At 41.8% G+C, this 25,811-nt stretch overlaps 1 protein-coding gene across 5 annotated transcripts in view; it reads right to left on the bottom strand.

Moving 5' to 3' along the window:
• NDUFAF6 (NADH:ubiquinone oxidoreductase complex assembly factor 6) overlaps positions 1-25,811 on the bottom strand; it is a 169,774-nt gene that overhangs the window by 115,402 nt on the left and 28,561 nt on the right. For 2 of the 5 annotated variants that reach the window (XM_063709381.1, XM_063709380.1), the window contains 2 exons: positions 22,831-22,969; positions 10,102-10,392 (listed from right to left, as the gene is read on the bottom strand). The exons of 1 other annotated variant lie outside the window; for it this stretch is intronic. In XM_063709381.1, the coding sequence (XP_063565451.1) occupies positions 10,102-10,115 (14 nt within the window). In that variant the 5' untranslated portion in view covers positions 10,116-10,392; positions 22,831-22,969. The remainder of the gene's footprint in view (positions 1-10,101; positions 10,393-22,830; positions 22,970-25,811) is intronic. 2 more of the 5 variants (XM_063709382.1, XM_063709383.1) reach the window with 1 other exon arrangement.

Genomic DNA, 25,811 nt, shown 5'->3' with positions numbered 1-25,811 from the left:
TGAATGTAATTAATGCCAGTGAATTGCACACTTAAAATGGTTAAAATCACAAATTTTATGTTCTATGTATTTTACCACAATAAAAAACTTAGTAGCTAGAGAGTTTGGAAGGAAGCAAGAGAGTGTGGCATTGAGGAAGCCCAGGGAAAAGAATGTTTGCAGAAGGAGAAAGGAGATAAGAATGTTAAGAAAGGTGAACAAGAACTCCTTAGCAAGAACTCGCCAACGGAAAGATGGTAGTGAAGCCAGACACAAAGTGTTGAAGGGTAAGAGAAAGAAGAGAAAATGTGGCTGAGTCTCTGTTATGACAAGCCCTACCCAGTAGGGCCCTGAAATAGCATTTTAGACCTGTCTCTAAATTCTCCTCTGTCTCCTTCTGCTCCTCTTAGTATACCTACCCAGTACTGAGCCAGATTGGACCACAAACAGCTCCATTGCTTTCCTACCTCTGTGTCCTTACTTATATATTTTGCTATCCCAGGAATGCCCTCTCCGTGACGTAAGTCACTCCATTATCAGTGTTCTAATGGCACTTAATACATATCTCTATTAGAGCCTTTGTCATATTTTATTGTAATTTTTTGTTTTCCTTCAGAGAGTCTCTTCTGCTCATCTGCCCAACATCTCTTCCTCCATGGCCCCTCCTTCCTTTGGTACCAGTTGCACCCTGTAGTTAGAGAATTGCCCCTCCTTCATTCATTGTGGATCTGCTATGGCTTCTGAATATGACTCCAGGGCCCTCTGGCTATAATTGTAGGTACATGACCCAAGCTGAGCCTACAAGCATCTCTTCTCAGGGTCATACACATGAAAGGTGAAAAGATCTCTCTTTCTTTGGGTCTAACAGCTGAGATGATGTAAGCCAGAAGTTGTCTGTGGCCAACTTCCACGCAATGCCTTCTAACCACTACCACATAGAGGAAGTCCAATTGTAAAGGGAGAAAAAAGAGGAGACCTAAGCAACAATCACATTATTTGAGTTCCCGGATCCACTTACGCCTGACACCACCTCCCCTCCTGGACTGTCAATTGTATGAGCCAACCAGGTGCCTCTTATGCTTAAGCCAGCAGGGTCTCGACAAATACATATGTTGTATTCCCTACTAGTCTCTAAGTACTCTACAGTTGCAGAGACTTTGCATCCCAGAACCTAGCATAACAGGTACTGAATAATGTTAAGTAATGGTTGAAATCTTAACAGTCATCTAGATCCAATTCAAATTTCATTTACTAAAAACAATTTTACTGAACCCTCAAACAGGATCATTCAAATGCCTGTGATTCCTGGTAGCACTTTATAGATTCTGCTTCTTATTTTAATTGTTTGTGTTCTTGGGCCTCTCTCTCTATCAGATGATACATAAGTTGGATGCAAGGCTTAAGTCTGCATAGTAGGTGTTCACTAAATGTTAACTGTTCTAAATTGGACTTGTATGTGTTAGTTTTTGCACAGAGGGGAAAAAAGAGAAAGAGAGGTGAGACTCGTTTCTGCTCTTGAGGGCTCACAGCGCTTGTTCAACAGATAATGTTGTGACTTGCCTTGGCCTGAATAGAAAATGAATAATAGAGAAGAAAGAAAGTAACATATATTATTTATGGAGAAACAAAGCTCTAGACTGACAGCAAAAGATATTTTTATCAGGAAGTGTCAAAAGAATGGGGAACAAGATCAGAAAAATTTTATAAGTAGATCAGGAACCAAATATTCTGGATATATAAAACCACTCATAAATAAAGTCAGATGCAGCATTCCACTGAACATAATTTAACAACTACCATAAGAGTCACTAAATCCTCTTTTCATTGTCTTCAAACTTCTTTCCAACTAAATAAGTGCAGGTTAACCTGATCCTCTGAGTGTCTAATCCTGGGTGAACACAATGGCTGTAAAATGCTCTGCTTCTCCAAAGAATGTTCCATGAAGCTTACAATGTTCTAGCTCTCTGTTAAATATGGTGGAGAACTTTGTTCAACTTTGAGGCCCTCAAGGCTCCTCACACAGAAATCTGCAATCTGCAGATGCTCTAGGAATATCTGTGAATGACTCAAACCAAATCTTTTCCTCCAATGCATGATTGTATCCAACTTCCCCACACTATTTCCTCTTCAGCCTGCTTCAGAGGTTTAAGAGTCCAGCCCTGGACAGCCAAATTGAAGCAGAAGTTTATGCAAGAATCCAGAAATCTTAGTCTAGTTTTTGGATAATCTTGGGGGGATTCAGGCAAAAAAATACCTGGGCAAAAAATACCAAAAGTGATGATATAATCTTAGCAGTAATGGCATTGTTCAATGTCCTCAGTCACCTGGAAGCTTTCCTGCTGCAATTAACATATGGACAGCCCAGTTCGTTGGCCTCTAAGCAGAATGTCATTGAAATATGGCATTGTCAAGGTGAGGCACCAAAGGTTGAGGGCCTGGTGCTCAACTCTCCTGAATTAAACTAGCTCTCTCAAGGTGGGGATGATGAAGCTCTGGCAAGCAGAGTCACACTCCCCCAAAAGATTTCCCAGGGGGTCAGAAATTCAAGCAGAAATTCAGTCCTTCTATTCGAATAAAATAAATACAGAAACTTTATCCACAAAAAGATAAGGAGGGCCAGGCACAGTGGTTCACTCCTGTAATCCCAGCACTTTGGGGCCAAGTGGGGAGGATCACTTGAGTTCAGGAGTTCAAGACCAACCTGGGCAACATAGCGAGACCTCAACGCTATTAAAAATTTTTAAAAATTAGCCACACATGGTGGTGCTCCTGGAGTCCCAGTTACTCTGGAGGCTGAGATGGGAAGATCACTTGGGCCTGGGACATCAAGGCTGCAGTGAGCCATGATTGTGTCATTGTACTCCACCTTGGGAGACAGAGCGAGACCCTGTCTCAAAAAAAAAAAAAAAAAAAAAAGTAAGGGGAAGCAATTTGGAAACAGAGCCTCACTCTGTTGCCCAAGCTGGAGTGCAATGGCACAATCTTGGCTTATTGCAACCTCTGCCTCATGGGTTCAAGCCATTCTTGTGCCTCAGCCTCCCTAAGTAGCTGGGGGTACAGATGTGTGTCTCCACCCCTGGCCAATTTTTGTAATTTTAGTAGTGACAGGGTGTCACGATGTTGGCCAGGCTGGTCTCCAGCTCCTGACCTCCAGCAGTCTGACCGCCTCAGCCTCTCAAAGTGCTGGGATTACAAGTGTAAGCCACCATGCCCAGCCAGAATTTTTTTTTTTTTTTGCTTACTATGTTATACTTTTTTACATAGTTTGAATTTTTTTACAATAAGCATATTTTACTTTTAGATTAAAATATGCATTTTTGCATATCTTATCTAATTCTAATAAAAAGATTAGAATATGCATTTTTAATTATTGCAAATCATTCAGGACACCGATTTTTGGTTCTATGAGGGTAGAGGCCAAGTTTCGTTTTCCTTCCCACCGTATCTCTAGCATGTATCATAGTGTCTAAGAAATTGTAGCTGCTGAATAAATATTTCTGAGTGAATGTCCAAATAAGCTTTCATTTTTTTCAGACAGGGTTTCATTCCTGTCACCCAGGCTGGAGTGCAATGGTGCAGTCTTGGGTCATCGCAACCTCCGCCTCCCAGACTCAAGTGATTCTCCTGCCTTAGCCTCCAGAGTAGCTGGGACTATAGGCATGCACCACCACACCCAGCTAACTATTGTATTTTTTGTAGAGATGGGGTTTCGGCATGTTGCCCAGGCTGGTTTCGAATTCCTGAGCTCAATTGATCCACCTGCCTCAGCCTCCCAAAGTTCTGGGATTACCGCACCCAGCTAAGCTTCTTTAAAAAAAAAAAAAAAATACAGCCTGTCTCACTATGTTGTCCAGGCTGATCTCCAATGCCTGGCCTCAAGGGATCCTCCCCCATCAGCCTGTCAAAGTGCTGGGATTATAGGTATGAGCCACCACATCTGGCCCCCAAATAAGCTTCTTGATTCCTGTCAATATCTTCTAATTCAAAAAGTGGTCATGGTCATATAAATCAGGGAGAGGCTGACTAGGTTATAGAATATTAGTGTCTGTAGATACACTGTAGTCCAGAATTTTTCAACTCACAGATAGTGCCTATTAGTAGTTTGCAAAATCAATGTAGAGTTATTACTAGCATTTTAAAAAATAAATAGAATGGGCCCGGTGTGGTGGCTCACGCCTGTAATCCCAGCACTTTGGGAGACCGAGGTGGGTGGATCACCTAAGGTCAGGAGTTCGAGACCAGCCTGGCCAACATAGCAAAACCCTGTCTCTACTGAAAATATAAAAATTAGCCGGGTATGATGGCATGCACCTGTAATCCCAGCTACTGGGGAGGCTGAGGCCGGAGAATTGCTTGAGCCCAGGAGGTGGAGGTTGCAGTGAGCCAAGATTGCACCACTGCACTCCAGCCTGGGTAACAGAGCAAGACTCCATCTCAAAAGAAAAAAAGAGGCTGGGCGCGGCGGCTTACGTCTGTAATCCCAGCACTTTAGGAGGCTGAGGTGGGCATATCATGAGGTCAAGAGATCGAGACCATCCTGGCCAACATGGTGAAACCCCGTCTCTACTAAAAATACAAAAATGAGCTGGGCGTGGTGGCATGCGCCTGTAGTCCTAGCTACTCGGGAAGCTCAGGCAGGAGAATGGCTTTAACCAGGGAGGCGGAGGTTGCAGTGAGCTGAGATCATGCCACTACACTCTAGCCTGGTGACAGAGTGAGACTCTGTCTTCAAAAAAAAAAAAAAAAAAAAAAAGTAGAATGGAATTTAGTAGAAAAATACCGGAGTACATTTAATAAATATTAAATGTTTTATGACATTTTATGTCTGTTTTACACACACACGAACACACATATACACTGTGTGGTGGTGTAAAATACATTTCTTAACTGGATTGTGGTCAAGAAGTTTGAAAACCACTGATCTAATTTCACACACACACACACACACCCTGCTCTCCAACCATAACAAACCCAAACAAACCTTCAATTCCCCAAAACACCAGGCTGTTTTATAATCTATAGGACTTGGCATTTTTTGCTTCCTTTACCAGGAATAAATTTGCCTTCCTTTTCTACCTGCAAGTCCTTGGTTTACCCTTCAAGATGCTGTTCAAGCAGCATCTGAACAAAGCCAGACTCCCTCCTGCGTGCATCCACCTCCCCTTCCACCTGACCTACTCATAGCACTGTGCACTGGGCAGCAGCCGCTTCCAAAGGTGTCTGCCTCTTCTACTCATGTGGGCTTCTGAGAACAGGGACTTTGTGGTCCTCACCTTGATGTCACTAGGGCCCCACACCATGTCTATAGCACTCAATACATGACTGCTAAATAATTACAGGGAAAAGCTCTTATAAAGAACAAAGCAGCTCTTTATGTAATGAAATAGAATGGCATCCAACTTTCAGTAGTAAGTGGGGAAAAAAAGTTACAATACAGTATCCTTAATATGCTGTCATTGCGTGTGTGTGTGTGTGTGTGTGTGTGTGTGTGTGTATTTGATTGCAGAGAATAACTTTAGAAGAATACAAAGGAAATGGGTAACAATAGTTGTCATCTGGGGACAAGGATAGAAGGGAGACTAGTATTTCACTGAATGCCTCTTGATTTTGGTACTTTGTGCACGGGTCATCTGTCATTAAAATTAATTAATAAATATTCCTCCAAAATATTTTATACGCAAAGAACATAAGAAAGACAAGATTTATGGCTTCCAAATATTCCTTAATATAGAAAGGCAAAATTGTTTTCCTCGAGTAATTTTTTTAAAAGAGTCTTTATTTTCTGTGAAGCTTAAGGTAAATCTAGTCTTTCTCCGATTGAGAGCAAGAAGGAGAAGATGCATTCCCTCTAACTCAAGAGCAGCCCAGGTGTAAGAGGCAGATGGGATTGGACAGCATTTCATTTTCTAAGAAATAAGAAAACCTCAATCTTTACGGAAAACCACAGATCTTCAGGGAGGTCTAACTAAAGAACACTCAGTAGTTGTCAAAGAAGGCAATTGTAACAAAGGACAATCTAAGCTAATTTTGTAACTGTTTAGAGAACAACGTTCTTCTTCCACCAGACCTCTGGCTGGGCTCTCTAAATTCTTCACCTCATTAAAATATTCTTTTCTATAAGCCTAATTGTCAGAATTGAAAGAGCTGCTTATTACAGACCTGGGTTCCTATGGCAACAGTAAATAAATGCCAAATTATCTAAAGCATTGAGAAAAATAATATACACTAATAATAGGTAGCCCTGTGAATCCTTTTAATAAGACAGCTAATTGAGAGCCAGCTATTCCTACATGTTGGAACAAGAATGGCTGTGGAGATCTTCAGACTTTTTAAAACCCAGTAAAATGTCCTCTATTAAAGTCACTGAAATGATACTGAGTCAAAAATACATTCACGGCTACTTTAGGGATACCATCATGATGTTCTAAGCATATCTGCTAGTGGAAGAAAAAATCATTTTTCCTTTTTACATTAAATACTCAAAATCTGTCTCTTACATTCTCTCTGTCTCTCTCTCTCTCTCTCTCTCTCTCTCTCTCTGTGTGTGTGTGTGTGTGTGTGTGTCTTTCTTCTTGCTTAAGTGCCTACTGAAATCCTGGCAGGGTGAGGTTGGCCCCAGGCCATTGCCCGCACCGTGGCTGCACAAGCCAGCCGGAAAACACAGGGAGCTCTCCCCATTCTACCACATCTGTCACGTTCCTCTCCACAAAATGAAGGATAAACTCCAAACAGGAGGGCCCTGAGATGGGACCTTTCCACTTTGTATTTCCTGAACATAAGTTCTTTTCCAAAATCAGCTCTTTCCTTGACTTATGGTGGCAAGTGACATAACCCTTTGTAGTAGTCAGCTCAGGCTGCCATAACAAACCACCAGGTACTGGGGCTTAAACAATAGAAATTCATTTTCTCACAGTTCTGGAGGCTGGAGGTCCAAGATCAAGGTGCTGGTTTCTTCTGAGGCCTCTCTCCTTGGCTTTCAGGGAACCATCTTCTCCCTGCGTCTTCATGTGTTCTTCCTTCTGTACCTGTTGGTGTCCTACTCTCTTCTTAGAATGACAGCAGCCATGTTGGATGAGGGCCCACCCTAATGATGTCATTTTAGCTTACTTACCTCTATGAAGACCCTATTTCCAAATCCAGCCACATCATAAAGTACTGGTGGTTAAGACTTCGACTTTTGAATTGGGGGATGGCGGTGGGGGCACAATTCAACCCAAACAGCCTTTCTATTTTCTCTGCACAGTGAGCATACATCGTATTTACCAGCACAGGTCACTGGAACCCAGGCTCCATCACCACAAGATCAACCATCCAATTATCTAATTCTATTTTGATAAGAGGCAATAATGATTATCTCCTAGGTAACAAAGAGAAATGAAGAATTCTCATTCAGATGCCCCATTTTCATACTTATATGTCAGTTAAATACATGAAAATAGTTATAGACAACCCAACAGCAATAAGAGACGCAGGTATAAGTTATGCAGGGCGTGATTAATTTTGAGGGTATAAGGAAAGTATCTTAGAGAAGATGTGTGATTCTTGACCTTGTTCCTGGGCACAGAAGGGATGGGAGAAGAGAGGGCATTTCCAGAAAAAGAGAGTGGCATTTGTTTCATTGTACTAAGCTGGTTGTTGCGTGTGTCGGGAGACCCTGGAGGCTTGGGATTGCTATATTGAATCCACAGTGCCTGACCCAGGGTCAGTTTAACTTAACGTGATAATTAATGTGATGCACTATTTTGACTATCTAGGAAGAAACAGCTTGAAGGGAGTAAGCAGCCGGGTGCAGTGGCTCACGCCTGTGAGCACTTTGGGAGGCCGAGGTGGATGGATCACCTGAGGTCAGGAGTTTGAGACCAACCTGACCAATATGATGAAACCCTGTCTCTACTAAAAGTACAAAAATTGGCTGGGCGTGGTGGCGTGCACCTGTAGTCCCAGCTACTTGGGAGGCTGAGACGGGAGATTTGCTTGAACCCAGGAGGTGGAGGGTGCAGTAAGCTGAGATCGCACCACTGCACTCCAGCCTGGGCGACAGAGCAAGACTCCGTCTCAAAAAAAAGGGAGTAAGCAATGTAGCCTGGAACACTGAGGGAAGTCAGGGCCAGAGATCCAAATCTGAGAGTAGACTTGGTGGCTGAAACTGGAATGAGTTCTTGAAGGCAAGGATATACTGAGCAAGTCACTGCCCTGTTTAAAACCGTGAAGCGATTTCTCAGTGCTTTTAGAATAAAGTCGGCCATTCTTTTTTTTTTTTTCCAAGTTTTATTTTACTTTTAAAGATGGGGGCTCAAACTCCTGGCCTCAAGCAATCCTCCTGCCTCAGCCTCTCAAGTAGCTGGGATTACAGGTGCAAGCCACCATGCCCGGCTCAAATTTTATTTTTAATTGTGGTTACAAACACTCAACACTAACCATTTTGAAGTGTATAATTCAGGAATGTTAAGTATATGAATGTTATTGTGCAAGAGATTTTTAGAATTTTTTCATTTTGCAAAACTGAAACTGTATGCCCATTAAACACTAATTGCCCCTCCTTCCTCCCAGCCTTTAGCAACTACCTCTCTACTTTCTGTTTCTATCATTTTAACTCCTTTAGATACCTCATATGAGTGGAGCCACAGTATTTGTCCTTTTATGAATTTTTATCACTTAGCACAATGTTCTTGAGGTTCATCCATGTTGTAGCATGTGACAGGTTCTCCTTTTTAAGGCTGCATAATATTCCACTGTATGTACAGACATTTTGTTTATCCATTCACCTGTCAATGGACAACTGGATTGTTTCCACCTCTTGGCTATTATGAATAATGCTGCAATGAAAATGGATCTCTTTGAGATCCTGCTTTGAATCCCTTTGGATATATACCCAGAAGTGGAATTGTTAGATCATATGACAGTACTACTTTTTAATTTTTTTGAGGAAGCTTCATGTTGGTTTCCACAGCAGCTGTATCGTTTTACATAGAAGAAGGGTCCATCGTGTGTTTTTGTCTTGTCTTGTTTGGTTTGGTTTTTTGAGACAGGGTCTCCACCCACGCTAGAGTGCAATGGCATATGATAGTTCACTGTAACTTCAATTTCCTGAGTTCAAGTGATCCTCCTGCCTTGGCCTCCCCAGTAGCTAGGACTACAGGTACATGCCATCATGCCTGGCTAATTTGTTAATTTTTGTAGAGACAGGGTCTCACTGTGTTGTCCAGGCTGCTCTTGAACTCCTGACCTCAAGCAATCATCCCACCCTGGCTTCCCAAAGTGCTGGAATTACAGGCATGAGCCACCGAAGTCCATCTTCTTTTTTTTTTTTTCCTTTGAGATGGAGTTTCGCTCTTGGCACAATCTCGGCTCACTGCAACTTCTGCCTCCCAGGTTGAAGCGATTCTTCTGCCTCAGCCTCCCTAGTAGCTGGGAATACAGGCGCCAGCCACCATGCCTAGCTAATTTTTGTATTTTTAGTAGAGATGGGGTTTCACCATGTTGGCCAGGCTGGTCTCAAACTCCTGACCTCAGGTGATCCGCTCGCCTCGGCCTCCCAAAGTGCTGGGATTACAGGTGTGAGCCACCGCGCCCAGGCCATCATTTTTAACATGGCTTTCAAGGCCCTGAATGACTGGCAGCTCCCAGAGGCCAGTAGAACCACACATCGGTCATTTCTAACCATGAACCATTGGCTCAAGAAAACCTCATGGCCAAGCCCAACATAAATGGGGCAGGGAAACATATTCTTCCCATGGAGCACAGGGCAGGGGAGAGAGTGAGTATTTGAATAGAATCTGACCTATACCTTCTCCTCCTACCCTTTACTCTCCCAAATTTGCCTCACTACTCCTACTCATCATAAACATCTCAACTTAAACATCCCTTTCCCAGAAGACCTTTTCCCCTTCCCACATGAATTTGGCTCCCCCTATTTGCCTCAACATGTATTTTTCCTTTTATGAAACTTAATGTGTTGATAGTTTTTATATAATTTCTCTATCTCCCCCAATATCAACGACTGTTGTGTGTAAAAATAGTGATTTATAACAATAATCATGTTTTAGTGGCTTAAAACAACTACCGTGTATTCTTTCTTATTATTTTTGTGGGCTGGATGGGCACTTCTTCAGCTTGTCTTACCTGGGCTTACTCATGCAATTGCAGTCAGATGATGGCAAGAACAGCTGGATGGTCCAAGCTGACCTCACTCAAATGACTGGCAGTCAGTGCTGATTGATGGCTGCGATGCATTAGCTCTCCTCCTCCATGCCCACTTATCCTCCAGGAGGTTATAGCAACATCCATCCCTGTATGGTGGTCTCAGGGCAGTGTTCCAAGAAAGTATAAGTAGAAACTGCAAGTCTAGACTTGGAGGTTGGTCAACATCACTTCTGCCACATTCTGTTGGTCAAATCAAGTCACAAGGCCAGCCTAGCTTAGGAAGTGAAGAAAGAGATTAAACCCCTTACTGGGGAGGACAGCAAAATCATACTGTAAAGGGCATGCTTAAGGAATGGGCTGAATTGTTCCTCCCAACACATATGTTGAAGTCCTAACTTTTGGTGCCTCTGGATGTGACTGTATTTGGAGACAGGGTCTTTGAAGAGGTAATTAGGTTAAAACTGAGCTTGTTAGAGTGGGCCCTAATCCAATATGATTGGTATCCTTATAAGAAGAGGAGATAAGGTTGCTGACAGGTACAGAGGGAAGACAATGTGAAGACAAAGGAGAGGATGGCCATCTCTAACCCTCAGAAAAGAGGCTTCAGAAGTAATCAGCCCTTCAAACACCTTGATCTTGGACTTCTAACTGCCAGGATTGTGAGTAAATAGGTTTCTGTAGTTTAAGTAATGCAGTTTGTGGTATTTTGTCACAGCCACCTTAGCAAACTAATACACTTACAGAGGCAGGAGGAATTGTCTCAACCACCTTTGCAAACAATATGCCAAACCCCTAAGACCTTAAACTCCTTGTGGTTTGGGGTTCTGTTATTCTTGTGCATCATCAGCAGTCAACAAATATTGCCTATTATTAGGCCTGTTTTTTAAGGCAAGAGAAGAAAGAGAAGCCAGAGAAGATGGTAAAGGATCAGAGAATTATGAGCGAACCAAAAGAATGTTTGCATCATGAACACCAAAGGAAGAGAGAATCTTGGGAATAGATCTTTATATATCTCAAGGAGGACAGAAACTGAGAAATGGCCACTGGATTTAACAATTATTAATTGACACACCAAATAATTCACAACATGGGAAAGACTGGGATTGGTTGAAGGGAAGAAGAGTATCAATCAAGGGACACTTTAAATTCTTACCATATTTTACAATAAGAACATAGACCTATATGTAAACTTTTTTAACATGTCTTTTTTTTTTTTTTTTTTTTGAGATGGAGTCTTGCTGTCATCCAGGCTGGAGTGCAGTGGTGCAATCTCAGCTTACTGAAACCTCCACCTCCCAGGTTCAAGCGATTCTCTTGCCTCAGCTTCTCGAATAGCTGGGACTGCAGGTGCACACCACCATGCCCAGCTGATTTTTGTATTTTTAGTAGAGATGGGGTTTCACCATGTTGGCCAGGCTGGTCTCAAACTCTGACCTCAGGTGATCTGCCCCCCTTGGCCTCCCAAAGTGCTGGGATTACAGGTGTGAGCCACCGTGCCCAGCCACATGTCATATTTTTAAAGACAGTTGAAATTCTCTCTGGGCCCAACTATCCTACCTTCTGTAAGTGCCCACTTCTAATAGTTTACTGTACACCCTCATATATTGCTGGGTAGTACAAAATGGTACAACCCCTTTGGAGGGCAATTTGGCAAAAGCCATCAAATTACAACTGTAATAAATTTTATGTTAATAAAGTTGTTTTTAAAAACTTCAAATGTATAAACCCTTTAGATATACTCACATACATGCAAAATGACACTATGTACAAGAATATTCACTGCAGCTTTATTTGTTGTAGGAAATATTTGGAAATAATCCAAATGTCTTCTGATAAAGAATGGTTAAATAAACTGTGCTACAGCCACACAATGGGATCTCGTGCTGCTTTTAAAAAAAAAAAAGAGGGGGGGAAAGAATGAGGAAGCTCTCCTTGTACTGATATGGAAAGATTTCCAAGATAGATGAAGAGAAAAAAACAAGGCACAGAGCAGTTATATGCTACTTTTATGTAAGCAAGAAGGCAAAAGAAAAAAATATATTTAATTTGCTTATATTTCCGTAAAGAATCTCTGGAATGGTAAGAAACAAATAAAATTATCTAGAGAAAAGGAAGTAGATAGGGACAGGTATGGGATTATTCTAGATTATGTTCTCATTTACATACATAAGCTGATTAGATTCATATAGCAAATCTGAGGCTATTATTATTATCCCCATTTTACAGATGAAAATTAGAAACGCTAAGTCACTTCCCCAGTTTACCAATTTAGACAGCTGGTGCACATGGAGTCTGATTCTAGCCTACCTCTGCCTGACTCCAGAGTTCACGCTGCAGCATCACTCAAACTGTCGCCTGAGCAAACACAAGCCCCTGATCTTCAGATCTAAAATAAATAACATCAGAGGCAGAATAATCAAAAGTCATAGCCAAACATATTTTAAGATGTTTATCAAATCAGGGAGCTGGAGATTGGAAGATATTTTTTATTAAGGGAGCTGGTTTTACTAGTGGTTTGTGTTTGTTTCTTTCTTGGTTTCCTGGCTTTTCAGATGTCTGTTTTGGAAGAAATCAGTGGAGGAGGGGATGGAAAGATGATCTACTTTGTGTGGTATATACAGTTCCCTTAGACAAGTCATTTTTCACAGATGTTTTTGAAGTTTAGGGTATACTGCTGTTTAGCTCCAGGACATGATGTCCAAGTAAGTGACTAGAGGTACAGGGAGGAAAATAAAAGGTTAAGAAAAGTCCCTTCGCGAATAAGGCTTCTACTGTTACTGCTGTCAGGTCTCCTGCATAGGAAGGGCTTATTGTCTGAGCATAAATGGGGAAACCTGGAGTTCATCTATCTGCGAGGAAGCTTTGGCACCCAGTTAAATTTCACTGTCTCAAGCTTCCCTTGTGTGTCCTAGAGCTTTTCTTTAACAGTTGTCATGAGGAAGTCTCATTTCTCAAGTTGACCAATTGTCCATTTTTTCCCCGTCATGAGGAAATCCTTTCTTAAGCCAGCTTTATTTTCTAAATGGAAATTTCCAGCCTTGAATGCAGTAGCTGTTGCTCTGGGTAGTCCAGGTCCTAAAGTTCAGTTCTTCAATCACGTTTCCATGGCTGTTACTCACACACAAGACATGAGTAGTCCTTCAGAGGGGTTCCAGTTAGAGTTTTTGGGTGACAAGGATTTTTTTTTTGGAAAGGTTTAGTGAAAAGAGAGCAGGGAACTCAAGAACCCATCAGAGGAAGTGGAGTGTTCTCCCCTAGAATTATTCTCCTTTTGATTTCAGCTTTTCGGATGTAAATGGCACTTGTTTGCCATGATGTCAATTTGGTCCCAAACTCACAAGTCTTTTCCCAAATGGCAAAAATAGAGAAATAGAGAATGGAGAATGGTTGCTTCTCCCCAAGGCTGGTGATTCCTGTCCCATCACAGTGACCTACAATGGCAGGACCACACAAAATTGTTGCCCTAATTCCAAACCACCTTATATATGTGTTGTCCTTGTCTTTCAGCAAAGCAGACCTCTCAGCTTGCTCCACAGTCACTCAGGACTCCTGGCATGACTAGACCAAGCCTTAAGATCCTTTTGTTCTGGAGGCCAACCCTTTCCTTGACTCATAACAACTAGTAGAAGATAGAGCGAATCATAGCCACAATACTGGAAATTTTTTACATTAAAACTTTTGGCCAGGCATGGTGGCTCACACCTGTAATCCCAGCACTTTGAGAAGCCAAGGCAGGCGGATTGCATGAGCGCAGCAGTTCAAGACCAGCCTGGGCAACACAGTGAGAGCCTATCTCTACAAAATAATAAAATAAAAAACTATTTGGGAGGTGGTGCGCACCTGTAGTCCCAGCTACTCAGGAGGCTGATGTAGGAGGATCGCTTGAGTACAGGAGGTTGAGGCCATGATCACGCCACTGCACTCCAGCTTGGATAACAGAGAGAGACCATTGTGATGTGCAACACGTGAAAGACAATTATCACTCTCTTAGCAATGGAACAGGTATAATCCCCAAAAGTCCAAGTCACTGTCAACATTAAAATATGAACCTGAATTTGTTGGCTGGTAAAAGTTTATTGGCTGAGTGAAAGTGCCTCATCATTTTCATTCAGACCCCCAGTTCATTAGTTTGACCATTGATTCATTATTCACTCATTCACATTGATTGAGTCAGGCACTGTACTAGGCACTGGGATTACAAAAGAGAACAAGATAAAAATAATCCCTGACCTCAAGGATCTTACAAACCAGCCATTTTTTCCCTCCCCTCAACACTCTCACCAACTTGAAACTGTTCCTCCTCCCTGATCTTCATCCACAGAGCTGTAAGCAGAGGTACAATTCTGGTTTATAGAAATGCCAACTGTCACTGGAAAAATTCCTTTAGTACATCAGCCTCGAATTTAAGAAATAATTAAGTTTAAAAATAATTTTCATTGTATAGTTTTAAGTGGTTTTCTTATTTGTAAAAACAATTCATTTGAGCCTCACAACATATCTGGGCTGGGTAGAAATCACTGTTTCATTTTTTTCTCTTTTTCTTGAACAACTTTATTGAGATATAATTCACATAGCATACAATTCACTCATTTAAAATGTACAATTAAATGGTTTTCAGTATATGCAGAGTTTTAAATACAACCATCAGCACAATCAATTTTGGAACATTTCATCAACCCAGAAAGAAACCTGTACCCATTAGCTAACCTACTTTATGGCCTTAGATTTAGCTATTCTGTACATTTCATGAAAGTGGAATCATGAAATGTATGGTCTTTGTGCCTGGCTTCTTTCACTTAGCATAATGTCTTTAAGGCGCATCCACATTATAGCACATGTCCATACTTCATTCCTTCTCACAGCTGAACAAGATTCCCTTCTGTGGATATATCACATTTTGTTTATCCATTCATCAGTAGATGGTGTGTTTAATTTTATAAGTGAAGAAACTAAGGTAAATAAGTGCCTGGGTTGGGATCATTCAAAGCCAGGTCCCCTGGCTCCCAATCCAGGGCTCATTCCATTAAATCTACTAGGTCCCATAATTTTAAAGTGCATGTTCATTCCCACACATTTGCCTAAGACATTTTTGAATAGGGAATGAAACTAAGAAATGCAAATGCAGTGCAGACTAAGCTGCTTTCTTGGTTTGCTGTTGTTATTTGAGAATTTTTTCCCACTTTTGAGGGAAAAAAAAAGAATTTCAAGAGAGAAAATGAATTCAATTAAAAATGGTTCTTTGTAAGACATAGCCCTCACTGTTGCCCCTGCTTGTTTATCTAATTCTATTTTTCTTTTCTCTGTTGTTCTGTGTATACAAGTCATGAGTCACCAGAATGGGCCTGTGGGAGCTGAGAGAGAAAGAGGGAAAATAAGTTCTTGATTAAAAAGTAGCACATCAGAGGTCAACAACCATCACAGTTCAGCTTCAGTTGCCAAAGTTGTCTCCAGGGATATTCCAAATTTAGAAAACCAATAAAGAAAGACATGTGGATGATAAGCACTGAATGCTGGATAGCTGTTACCTCTGGGTGACAAAGCAATGCATTCAGCGAAGGACACACATGGGATTCAAAGATATCAGTAAAGTTTTATTTCTGAGGCTGAGTGGTGGATACACCAATGTTAGCAACAACCACACACTTCAGCTTCAGTTGCTGAAGCATAGGCTCCAGAACCCACAGGCCTTAAGAAAATGCTGTGCAGTTCATCCTGATTCCTCTCCTCTATCTAACAGCTTTATACACACTTAGATGAGACCTTTGAGAGGTAGGGGAGAACCCTAGTGGAGGCTACTATAGTAAGGATAATAAAGTTGAATAAATTAACCCAGAAGCATTGGAATTAAACACCAGCCTAGTAAGCCAGGCTAAGAGGAGGAGGCTGATATAAACAAGAAAACATTGTTAGAACTTATTATGCAAAATGTTACCTTGAGGTTGCAATCTGATTAGTTTTTTGCAATTCATCTCTTGCTTCCTCTTTTTGTCTCCAGCTTTCCTCTCTTCATAGGAGGGGGTGGGGCTTCTTATTCCAGGACCCCTGTTCCCCTAAGCAGCCTAAAACTAGGCAGATCTATTAGCCAGGACCATCTCTATCAATAATGGCTGCTCTTCCAATGCATTTTTCAGTGTGTAAGATGTAATTCTAAACATATGCTGACTCCCACACATGTTAGCTCCTATTCTAATGTAATGCTCTATTGTGGCTGGGAACATATTGAGTCCCACAAATGAGTACTTGTGGACAATGGACCTCTTTGGGGGAAGGAGCCCCAAGGGAGAGGAGGGAAGAGTGTTTATTCCATTAACGTGTATGTGTGTATCTCCACCATAATTTCTGAAGGGATTGGAAACAAGACATCAAGGCAGCTAATAAAGTACTAGGGAGAACTGCCCCTCTGCTTTGGAGGGGGTTGGGTAACCAACGGCACCTGGAGGGGTGGATGAACCAAGTCAATAAAAGTTCCAAAATAATACACATACTGTGTTATGGCTGCATTGGCTTAAAAATTTTAAACTATCTGTCTCTGGGGATATTCTAAATTTAGAAAACCCATAAAGAAAGACATGGGAATGATAAACACTGAATCCTGGATAGTCTGTACCTCTGGGAGACAAAGGAATGCATTCAGGGAAGGACACATATGGGGATTCAAAGGTATCAGTAAAGTTTGATTTCTGAAGCTGAATGGTGGATACACCAATGTTAGCATCATCTATTCATAATGGTGTTCCTTTGAAAAAAAAATCCCAGTTTTACTGACTACTAAAGTAAACATTGATAGGTATAGCCCACATAAACAAGAGCTCCTGTAGAGCCTCAATTTTTAAATATACACAGTGGCCAAATATGCATAACATAAAATTTACCATTTAACCACCCTGGTGTTTTCTTAGTCCTAACTGGCTCTCATGTGACAGGTAATAGGGGAATAGAATCATCATGTCACAGAAACCAAATTAGCTCATATGCTATTTTTCCAGTATGTTTTTGAAGTGACTAGAATGAGCTTTCTCACAAAGAGAAAGCCTTCCTCATCTTTGAGGACCCTAAGGAAAAAGCAGAAAACCGAAAACCCCATGGAATTGCATTTTTTTATTAGACTTGGTGGCTTCAAGAACCTCTCAATTTTTCACTATATTAAGCTATTTATGGAAATTGACAGTTCAGATGAAAAATTTTTAAGTCATATCTCTTTATGTTTAAAATGATTTCAGAAAGCTACCTCTAGATTGTATTTTTAATTTTGGTGACAATTGTCTCTCCAGGAAGCAAATGTCCTCAAGGACCTTCATGTCTCAGGAGGAAACAGGTGTACCCAGATACAAAGCTGCAAAGGAAGGCCTGGCTGTATGGTTAGCTGCAAACAGCAATAGAGAACAAACTGTGCCAAGATATTTATTAGGAGAGTTGTTTTTATCAGGGCTCTACTTACAAACTTCTTAATGTTTTGAGTGGTCTGCCCTTGACCCTATTTTTTCCATAAAACTTGTGATGCATGATTTTGCTGAACATGAGATTTTTTAAAAACAGAAAATTGTGCCAGGCGAGGTGGTTCACACCTATAATCCTAGCACTTTGGGAGGCTGAGGCAGGCAGATCACGAGGTCAGGAGATCGAGACCATCCTGGTTAACACGGTGAAACCCCATCTCTACTAAAAACATGAAAAATTAGCCAGGCATGGTGGCACACGCCTGTAGTCCCAGCTACTTGGGAGGCTGAGGCAGGAGAATCGCTCGAACCTGGGAAGCAGAGCTTGCAGTGAGCCGAGATCACGCCACTGCACTCCAGCCTGGGCGATAGAGTGAGACTGCGTCCCAGAAAAAAAAAAAGAAAGAAAGAAAAAAATTGCACAAAATTGTATAAAAATGTATTGTTGCAGGGCATGGTGGCTCACACCTGTAATCCCAGCACTTTGGGATGCCAAGGCGGGCAAATCACAAGGTCAGGCATTTGAGACCAGACTGGCCAACATAGTGAAACCCTGTCTCTACTAAAAATACAAAAATTAGCTAGGCATGGTGGTGCATGCCTGTAATCCCACCTACTCGGAAGGCTGAGGCAGGAGAATTGCTTGAACCTGGGAGGCGGAGGTTGCAGTGAGCTGAGATTACGCCATTGCACTCCAGCCTGGGCGACAGAGTGAGATTTCTGTCTCAGAAAAAAAAAAAATATATATATATATATATAATTATTGTTTTTCTTTTCTACTTTCTGGGCTGATACTAACCCAGGGGTTGTGCAAATCAAAATGGCCTAAGTAATCAGGAAAATGTATCATTTTATACAATCTGATATTCCAAACAAAGAGTGGCATATGTAGAGTGGCATAATGATGTCATCAAGCACTAAATACTTTATATCATCTCCTCTGCTAGCCTCAGCACCTTGGCTTTCATCAGCAGCTTTTCCTCATGGTTACAGGATGGCTGCCATAGCTCCAGTGCTCACAGTGTCACACAGCTATGTTCAGAGGCAAAAAGAAGTTTTTGCTATACAGTCTTTTTTGATTAGGGAGAAAATTATTTCTAGAACCCCCCCCTTAGATTTCCCTTCAGGTCCCTTTGGCCAGACTTGGATTACATGGCCATCCCCTAGCTGCAAAGGAGGCTGGTAAATGAGTATCTAGCATTTCTAGCCTTCAGAGAGGAAGGCAGCCCTACCACCAAGGAAAATACATTGAGAATGGCTCTTAGGTTGGCAATCAGCACTGCCACCTGAGGCAGGAGGTAACCAGACAGGTCTGTCTGCCAACAGAACCTATGCCTTTAACCTCTGCTCCATGATGTCACCTTTAAGATTCATCCAGCTCTTAAATTACCTTTCCATCACAAACACTATAATGTAACCACACCCCCAAACTCACTCTACACCTTCGTCTCTCCCATCCGTGTACATGAAGTTCCCTCAACCTGAAATTCTGCCCCTTCCACATCTGCTTTTAGACATAAAGTCTACTCTTAATAGATGCCACTCAAACACCACTTTCCCAATAAAGTCTTCCAAACAACTGTGGCTAGGCTTTGCAACTCCTCTCTGGTCTCCTGTAGCACAAGGGAACGCCCTGTGGACTCCACAAGTTTGGTGATTGAATTGGACTGTTTTGCCCTCTGAGTTTCAGAAGGAAACGTAATAAAAAACAGATTTCTCTTCACATAATAGGGTATTGGGGAGGATTTGAGTAAAGTGATATTACACAAAAGAGCTACCAAAATACTTAACATTATCAGTTTTTTGTTTTATGCTATTTGTAATATATATATATATATATATATTACATATATATATATGGCTCTTGCCCAAATCATTTAGGTAATTTACTTAAAAATAATTAATTTCATCTCCCAAATTATTTGAATGACGATTTTAACTCCCTGTTTTTTTAACTGTTAAGCACTGGTCTCTATGAGTTTTTAAACTGCTTCTCAAAATTAGCAAAATTATAATAATTATTGAACCTAGGTGATGGATACATAGGGATTCAGCACATTGCTCTACTTTTGTGTATGTTTAATACAATTTAAAACTATTTTGATAGGACCTCTGGTTTCTGCTTCTGCATGTAGGGAGCTTGGAAGTCCATTCTATCTTAACAGCAACTACAAAGCTGGACAGGCTGAAAAATCAACAACTCTTCTTGCACCTGTAAGAAAGGTGAGGCCATAGGAAAAACTGCTGTCCCCAAGATTGGAGACAGACAGGCAAATACAGCTCATTGGAGCAGAGGCTCATGAGTGGAAACCACCACAGAAACTAGGTCCCTCCCCTAGAGACCCTGATTTGCTATCTCTGAGGTAGACCCTGGAATCTGTACTTTAATAAGTGCCCCTTGGTGACTCTTCAGTACAGACACATTTAGGAAACCAAGTGAGTGATTAAGATGTGGACCCTGGACACTCTCTGGATGCACACCACCTCGGTTTGAATCCTGGCTCTACCACTCATAGTATGATCTTAGAAAAGTTACTTAATATCCATAAGCCTCAGTTTTCTCATTTGTAAAATGGTAACAACCATAGCTATCCCATTGTATTGTTGTGAGGTTTAAATGAGATCATGATAGTGAAATAATACCAGTACAAGATTTGGGGTACTTGATTTAAGAAAAATCGGCTGGATGTGGTGGCTCATGCCTGTAAATCCTAGCACTTTGGGAGGCCGAGGCGAGTGGATCACTTGAGGTCAGGCGTTCGAGACCAGCCTGGCCAACATGCTGAAAATTTGTCTCTACTAAAAATACAAAAATTAGCCAGGCAGTGGTGGCGCACACCTGTAATCCCAGCTACTCACGAGGCTGAGGCAGGAGAATCGCTTGAGCCTGGAAGGCGGAGATGGCGGTGAGCCAAGATAGCGCCATTGCACTCCAGTCTGGGCAACAAAGTGAGACACTGTCTCAAAAAAAAAAAAAAAAAAAAAAAAGAATAGCAAAGATATCTTGAATTTACAATTTTTATGAAACCAAAGGACTATGTGAACACATTGTTAGGGCCCAGGAAACTTTATTAACTTCATGGAAAATCTGCCTCTGGGTAGTTATTATTCTATTTTGCCTAGACTTCATGTATATCATTTCTTTTAGTTTTTGCAATGACCACATGCAAAAAGTGTTATTTTTACCACTTTATAGTAGAAGAACCAAAATAGAGGCTTAGGGAGATGGTGGTCTGCCCAAGACTACACCAAAAACAGTAGCTGTACAAACCCAGGACTACCATGTTCCAGGGCTGACCAGTATTGTGAGCACCACATAACGAACATGCACATTCTGTCTTTATTAGTCCTCCTTTTAGGTGAACAACCCCGTGGAAGTTAAAGAGAGATACAGAGTCTCAACTTAGTTGGCTCTTCCTTCCATATTACGGTGGGTCACCATGGAGCTGGGACTGTTCTCAGCGTTGAAGCCAGAATCTCAAGGTTTCTATTACATGCATGCTCTAGCAACTAATTGGTTAAACAAACTTGCAAAAGGCTGACTGAACAAATGTAATGCCAGTGTGTTCACGCATAATGGGAGGGTGCCTGCCTCATAATCAGTGCAGTCAAAGGGCTAAACCATAGATCAGAAGACAGCTTGGTAAACCTGGAATCAGAAATAGGAGTTGGGTTTCATGATGAGATAGTTTCATCAAACTAGGCTAACCAAATGAATTGCTATTTCTTCAGGGGAGATACACAGTCATGCATCACTTAAAGATGAGGACATGTTTTGAGAAATGCATCATTAAGTGATTTTCTCATTGTTCAAATATCATAGAGTATACCTACACAAACCTAGATGGCTTAGCCTACTACACACCTAACCTATATGGGATAGCCTATTGCTCCTAGGCTACAAACCTGCACAGCATGTTACTGTACTGAATATTGTAGGCAATTGTGACACAATAGTATTTGTGTATCTAAACACATCTAAGCATAGAAAAGATGTATAATTTTTTTTTTTTTTGAGATGGAGTCTCGCTCTGTTGCCCAGGCTGGAGTGCAGTGGCATGATCTCAGCTCACTGCAAGCTCTGCCTCCTGGGTTCACGCCATTCTCCCGCCTCAGCCTCCCTAGTAGCTGGGACTACAGGCACCCACCACCACATCTGGCTAATTTTGTTTTTGTATTTTAGTAGAGATGGGGTTTCACCGTGTTAGCCAGGATGGTCTCAATCTCCTGACCTCGTGATCCACCCTCCTCAGCCTCCCAAAGTGCTGGGATTACAGGCATAAGCCACCGCGCCTGGCCAATTTTTTTTTTTTTTTTTGAGACAGAGTCTCACTCTGTCATTTAGATTGGAGTGCAGTGGCACAATGACAGCTCACTGCAGCCTTGACCTCCTGGGCTCAAGCGCCCATCATTGACCAAAATGTCATTATGCAGTGTATAAGTGTACATCTGCCAATCAAATAGTGGTCGAGGTCAGGAATCAGAATATCAGCTCTCTCATGGAAGCATTGGTCAAAAGGCAACAAATTCTCTCTGTCTAGTTCTCTTTTAAAGCAAATTGCCATAAGCATAGTTTGACCTGTTTTGGTTATCAGTGTCTAAAAACATAATTTTACCTGTTTTAGGAAATGTATTGGCTCACATAACTAAAAAAATCTAAGGGCAACTCATGGCCAAATTGGGGCTCAAAAGATGTGTTCCCTTCCATGTGTTGCTTAATTCTCAGGCTTCACATGGAAGTAAGATGGCTATAGCTGCTGCAGCCATTAAACTTCAAGTTCAAGTACATTAAGGTTCAAGTACAACATATGTCTTAATCCGTTTTCTGTTGCTATAACAATATACCTGAGACTGGGTAATTTATAAAGGAAAGAGGTTTATTAGGCTCACAGTTCTAGAGACTAAGACGTTAAAGATCAGGCAGCTGCATCTGGTGAGGGCCTCCTGCCACATTATACTGTGGCAGAAAAGTGGACGGGCAAGCAAAAGAGACCAAACGCAAAAGGCAGCCTTGCTTTATAACAACCCACTCTCATGGGAACTAATCCAGAACTGAGAGAACAAGAACTCACTGCAAGAGTAAGGCATTCATCCCTCTTAACCATCTAATCATCTCTTAAAGGCACCACCTCCTAATACTGTCACACTGGAGTCCAAGCCTCAACGTGAGTTTTGTGGGGATAAACCATATTAAAACCATGGTAATACTGGGGTTGGGGAAAGAGCCTCTTTGTGTTGGCACTAATTTAACTGATTTCAATTACTTGCTCACCTTTGAACCAATCATGAGGAATGTGAAATGCTGATTGGCATAGGCCTGGGTCATGTGCCGTTCCTCTTGAGCAGAGGGTGGAGCTCCAGACACTTCATGGGTTGTTGAGAGGTGGCTGCCTAAACATATACAAGGTAGTCTTGATGGAGAAAAGGGGGAATGGAGGTAAACAACTATGCACTAAACTAAGGTTTTATGCCTTATTCATTAAAGTACAGTTGACAGGCCAAGCATGGTGGCTTACACCTGTAAACCCAGAAATTCGGGAGGCCAAGGCATGCTGATCACCTGAGGTCAGGAGTTCAAGACCAGTCTGGCCAACATGGTGAGACCCCCCCCACCCCCCTACTAAAAAAAAACAAAAATTAGCCGGTTGTGGTGACAGGCACCTATAATCCCAGCTATTCAGGAGGCTGAGGCTGGAGAATTGCTTGGAGCCAGGAAGTAGAGGTTGCAGTGAGCCGAGATCACACCACTGCACTCCAGTTCAGTGACAGAGCCAGACTCTGTCTCAAAAAAAAAAAAAAAAAAAAAAAACCACAGTTGACAGTGTTATTTGTGTCCTAACAATAAACACATTCCTGTCACACCTTTCTTGGGATACACCCCAGTAGCTCCTTTGAGCCTGGGTGTCTCCCACAAACTGTTTCTTATGATATGTAACTTCTGCAGTTGACTAAACTCATTTAACATGAGTGGTTCAATTTCCCACCTATTATAAAAGGAGAATATACTCTTTTAAAATATATATATAATAAAAATGCATAAAGAACAAAAGACTTTCCCACATATAAGTAAGCACTGATCTCACCATGTAAGCATAACCACTATTTCTTTTTCTGTTTTTTTTTTCGCTTTGAGACAGAGTCTCACTCTGTAAACCAGGCTGCAGTGCAGTGGCATGATCTCGGCTCACTGTAACCTCCACCTGCCTAGTTCAAGTGATTCTCCTACTTCAGCCTCCCAAGTAGCTGGGATTACAGGTGCGCGCCACCACACCAAGCTGATTTTTTTTATTTTCAGTAGAGATGAGGTTTTTGCCATGTTGGCCAAGCTGGTCTTGAACTACTGGCCTCAAGTGATCCACCTGCCTCGGCCTCCCAAAGTGCTGGGATTACAGGCGTGAGCCATGGTGCCCAGCCCATTCCAGCCTGTCTTCTATGGATAAAGTTCGTTTTTTGTCATGGTCTTTTTTTACATTGTTGTGATCCTCCTGCACATATATCTGCCTTTTCCCTTAGCATTATGTCATAAACATTTTCAAGGTTATTACATAGGCTTTATTAATATAAATTCTTTTTATAAAAACACTTGAAAAAATATTACAAAAACAATGTATTTGTGGCAAAATTATTCAAATAACACAGAAATATATAAAGTTAAAAAGTAAAATCCCCAGATTTCAGGAATGTGGACTAAACTCATGCTGAAATCTCCTTCATAAGACCCCAGGAAGAGATTTTTTAAAAGATACAAAAAGAAAGAGAGAAGGAAGGATGGAAAAGAGAGAGGGGTGTGAAAGACAATATAGCCACTTTTGAAAACAAGGAAGGACCCTCTCTCTAAAGGCTGGGCAGCATTCCTCAAGGAAGTGAGGAGATAGGAAAGCACAAGTCAAGAAGCCCCAGGTCCTCACCTCCAGGTGGGACTTGAAGCCCAGGGTGTAGGCAGAGGTGTAGCCCAGGTGGCAGAAGGTAAGCTTGGTCAGCCTCTGAAAATGGCCCATGCCATCAAAAACAAAATCTCAACAAAAGCGGGGATTTGCATCTGAGAAAAAATAATTACCAGAATGATGAGGACCTGAAAAGTAGTGACTTCAGATCCTCAGGACGGCTCTCAGTTTTAGCCGCATGCTAAAATCACCTGGGAGCTTAAATAGGAAACAAACACTGTTTTGCTCTACTACACTCAACCCTTCTGACACAAAATGTCTCAGGGCTTATTCTACCCCAAACACCCCAAACAATCCTCCAACTCTTTGGACACCAACTAGGTGTACCACAATTTAATTATGACACTAACTACCTGGAGTTACTGTAGATGCCACAGGTTAAGGGCTCAGTCCCACAAAACTGCCCCCAAACTTCAGATGCCAACTGCAGGTAGTGAGTCCCTAGGTTGCCCACACTTCTTTCTAACTTGGCTACAAATTGGAGGTTCCCATTTGCTATGATGGCTCACAGAACTCAGGGAAACACTTATGTTTACCTACGTTTGCCAGCTTTTTTTTTTTTTTCTTTTTTTGAGACAGGGTCTTGCTTTGTCTCCCAGGTTACAGCAAAGTGGAATGGCTATGGTTCACTGCAGCCTCGACCTCCCAGGCTCAAGCGATCCTCCCACCTCAGCCTCCCAAGTACCTGGACTATAGGTGTGCACCTCCAAGCCTGGCTAAGTTTTTATTTTTCATGGAGATGGGATCTCACTGTGTTGCCAGAGCTAGTCTCAAACTCCTGGGCTCAAGTGATCCTCCCACCTTGGCCTCCCAAAGTGTTGGGATTACAGGCATGAGCCACCATGCTTGGCCTGTTTACCAGCTTATTATAAAGGATATGATAGAGAATACAGATGAACAGCCAGATGAAGAGGTACATAGAGTGAGTCCAAAAGTGTCCTGAGGGCAAGAACTGGAGTGCGCCATCCTTCTAACACGCAGATGTGTTCACCAACCTAGAAGCTCTATGAGCCTTGTAGTCTTATGGAGGCTTCATCACATCGGCATGATGGGTTATTAACTCAATCTCCAGCTCTGCTCCCCTTCCTGGAGAATAGGGGATGGGACTGAATGTTCCAAGCTTCTAATCATGGCTTGGTCTTTCTGCTGACCAGTTCCCATCCCAAAGCTATCCAGGAGCCCCCCAAGAGTTGCCGAATTATTAACAGAACAAAGGACTCTTCTAGTACCCGGGAAATTCCAAAGGATTTAGGAGCTCTTTGTCAGGAACCAGAGTCCAAGACCAAGTATTAGAACAAACGATGTACCT

The sequence above is a fragment of the Gorilla gorilla genome, chromosome 7 (assembly GCF_029281585.2).
Source record: "Gorilla gorilla gorilla isolate KB3781 chromosome 7, NHGRI_mGorGor1-v2.1_pri, whole genome shotgun sequence".
In the NCBI taxonomy this organism is placed as follows: domain Eukaryota; kingdom Metazoa; phylum Chordata; class Mammalia; order Primates; family Hominidae; genus Gorilla; species Gorilla gorilla.
The sequence above is the reverse complement of the archived record's forward strand: the minus strand, read 5'-3'. Positions and strand labels throughout refer to the sequence as shown.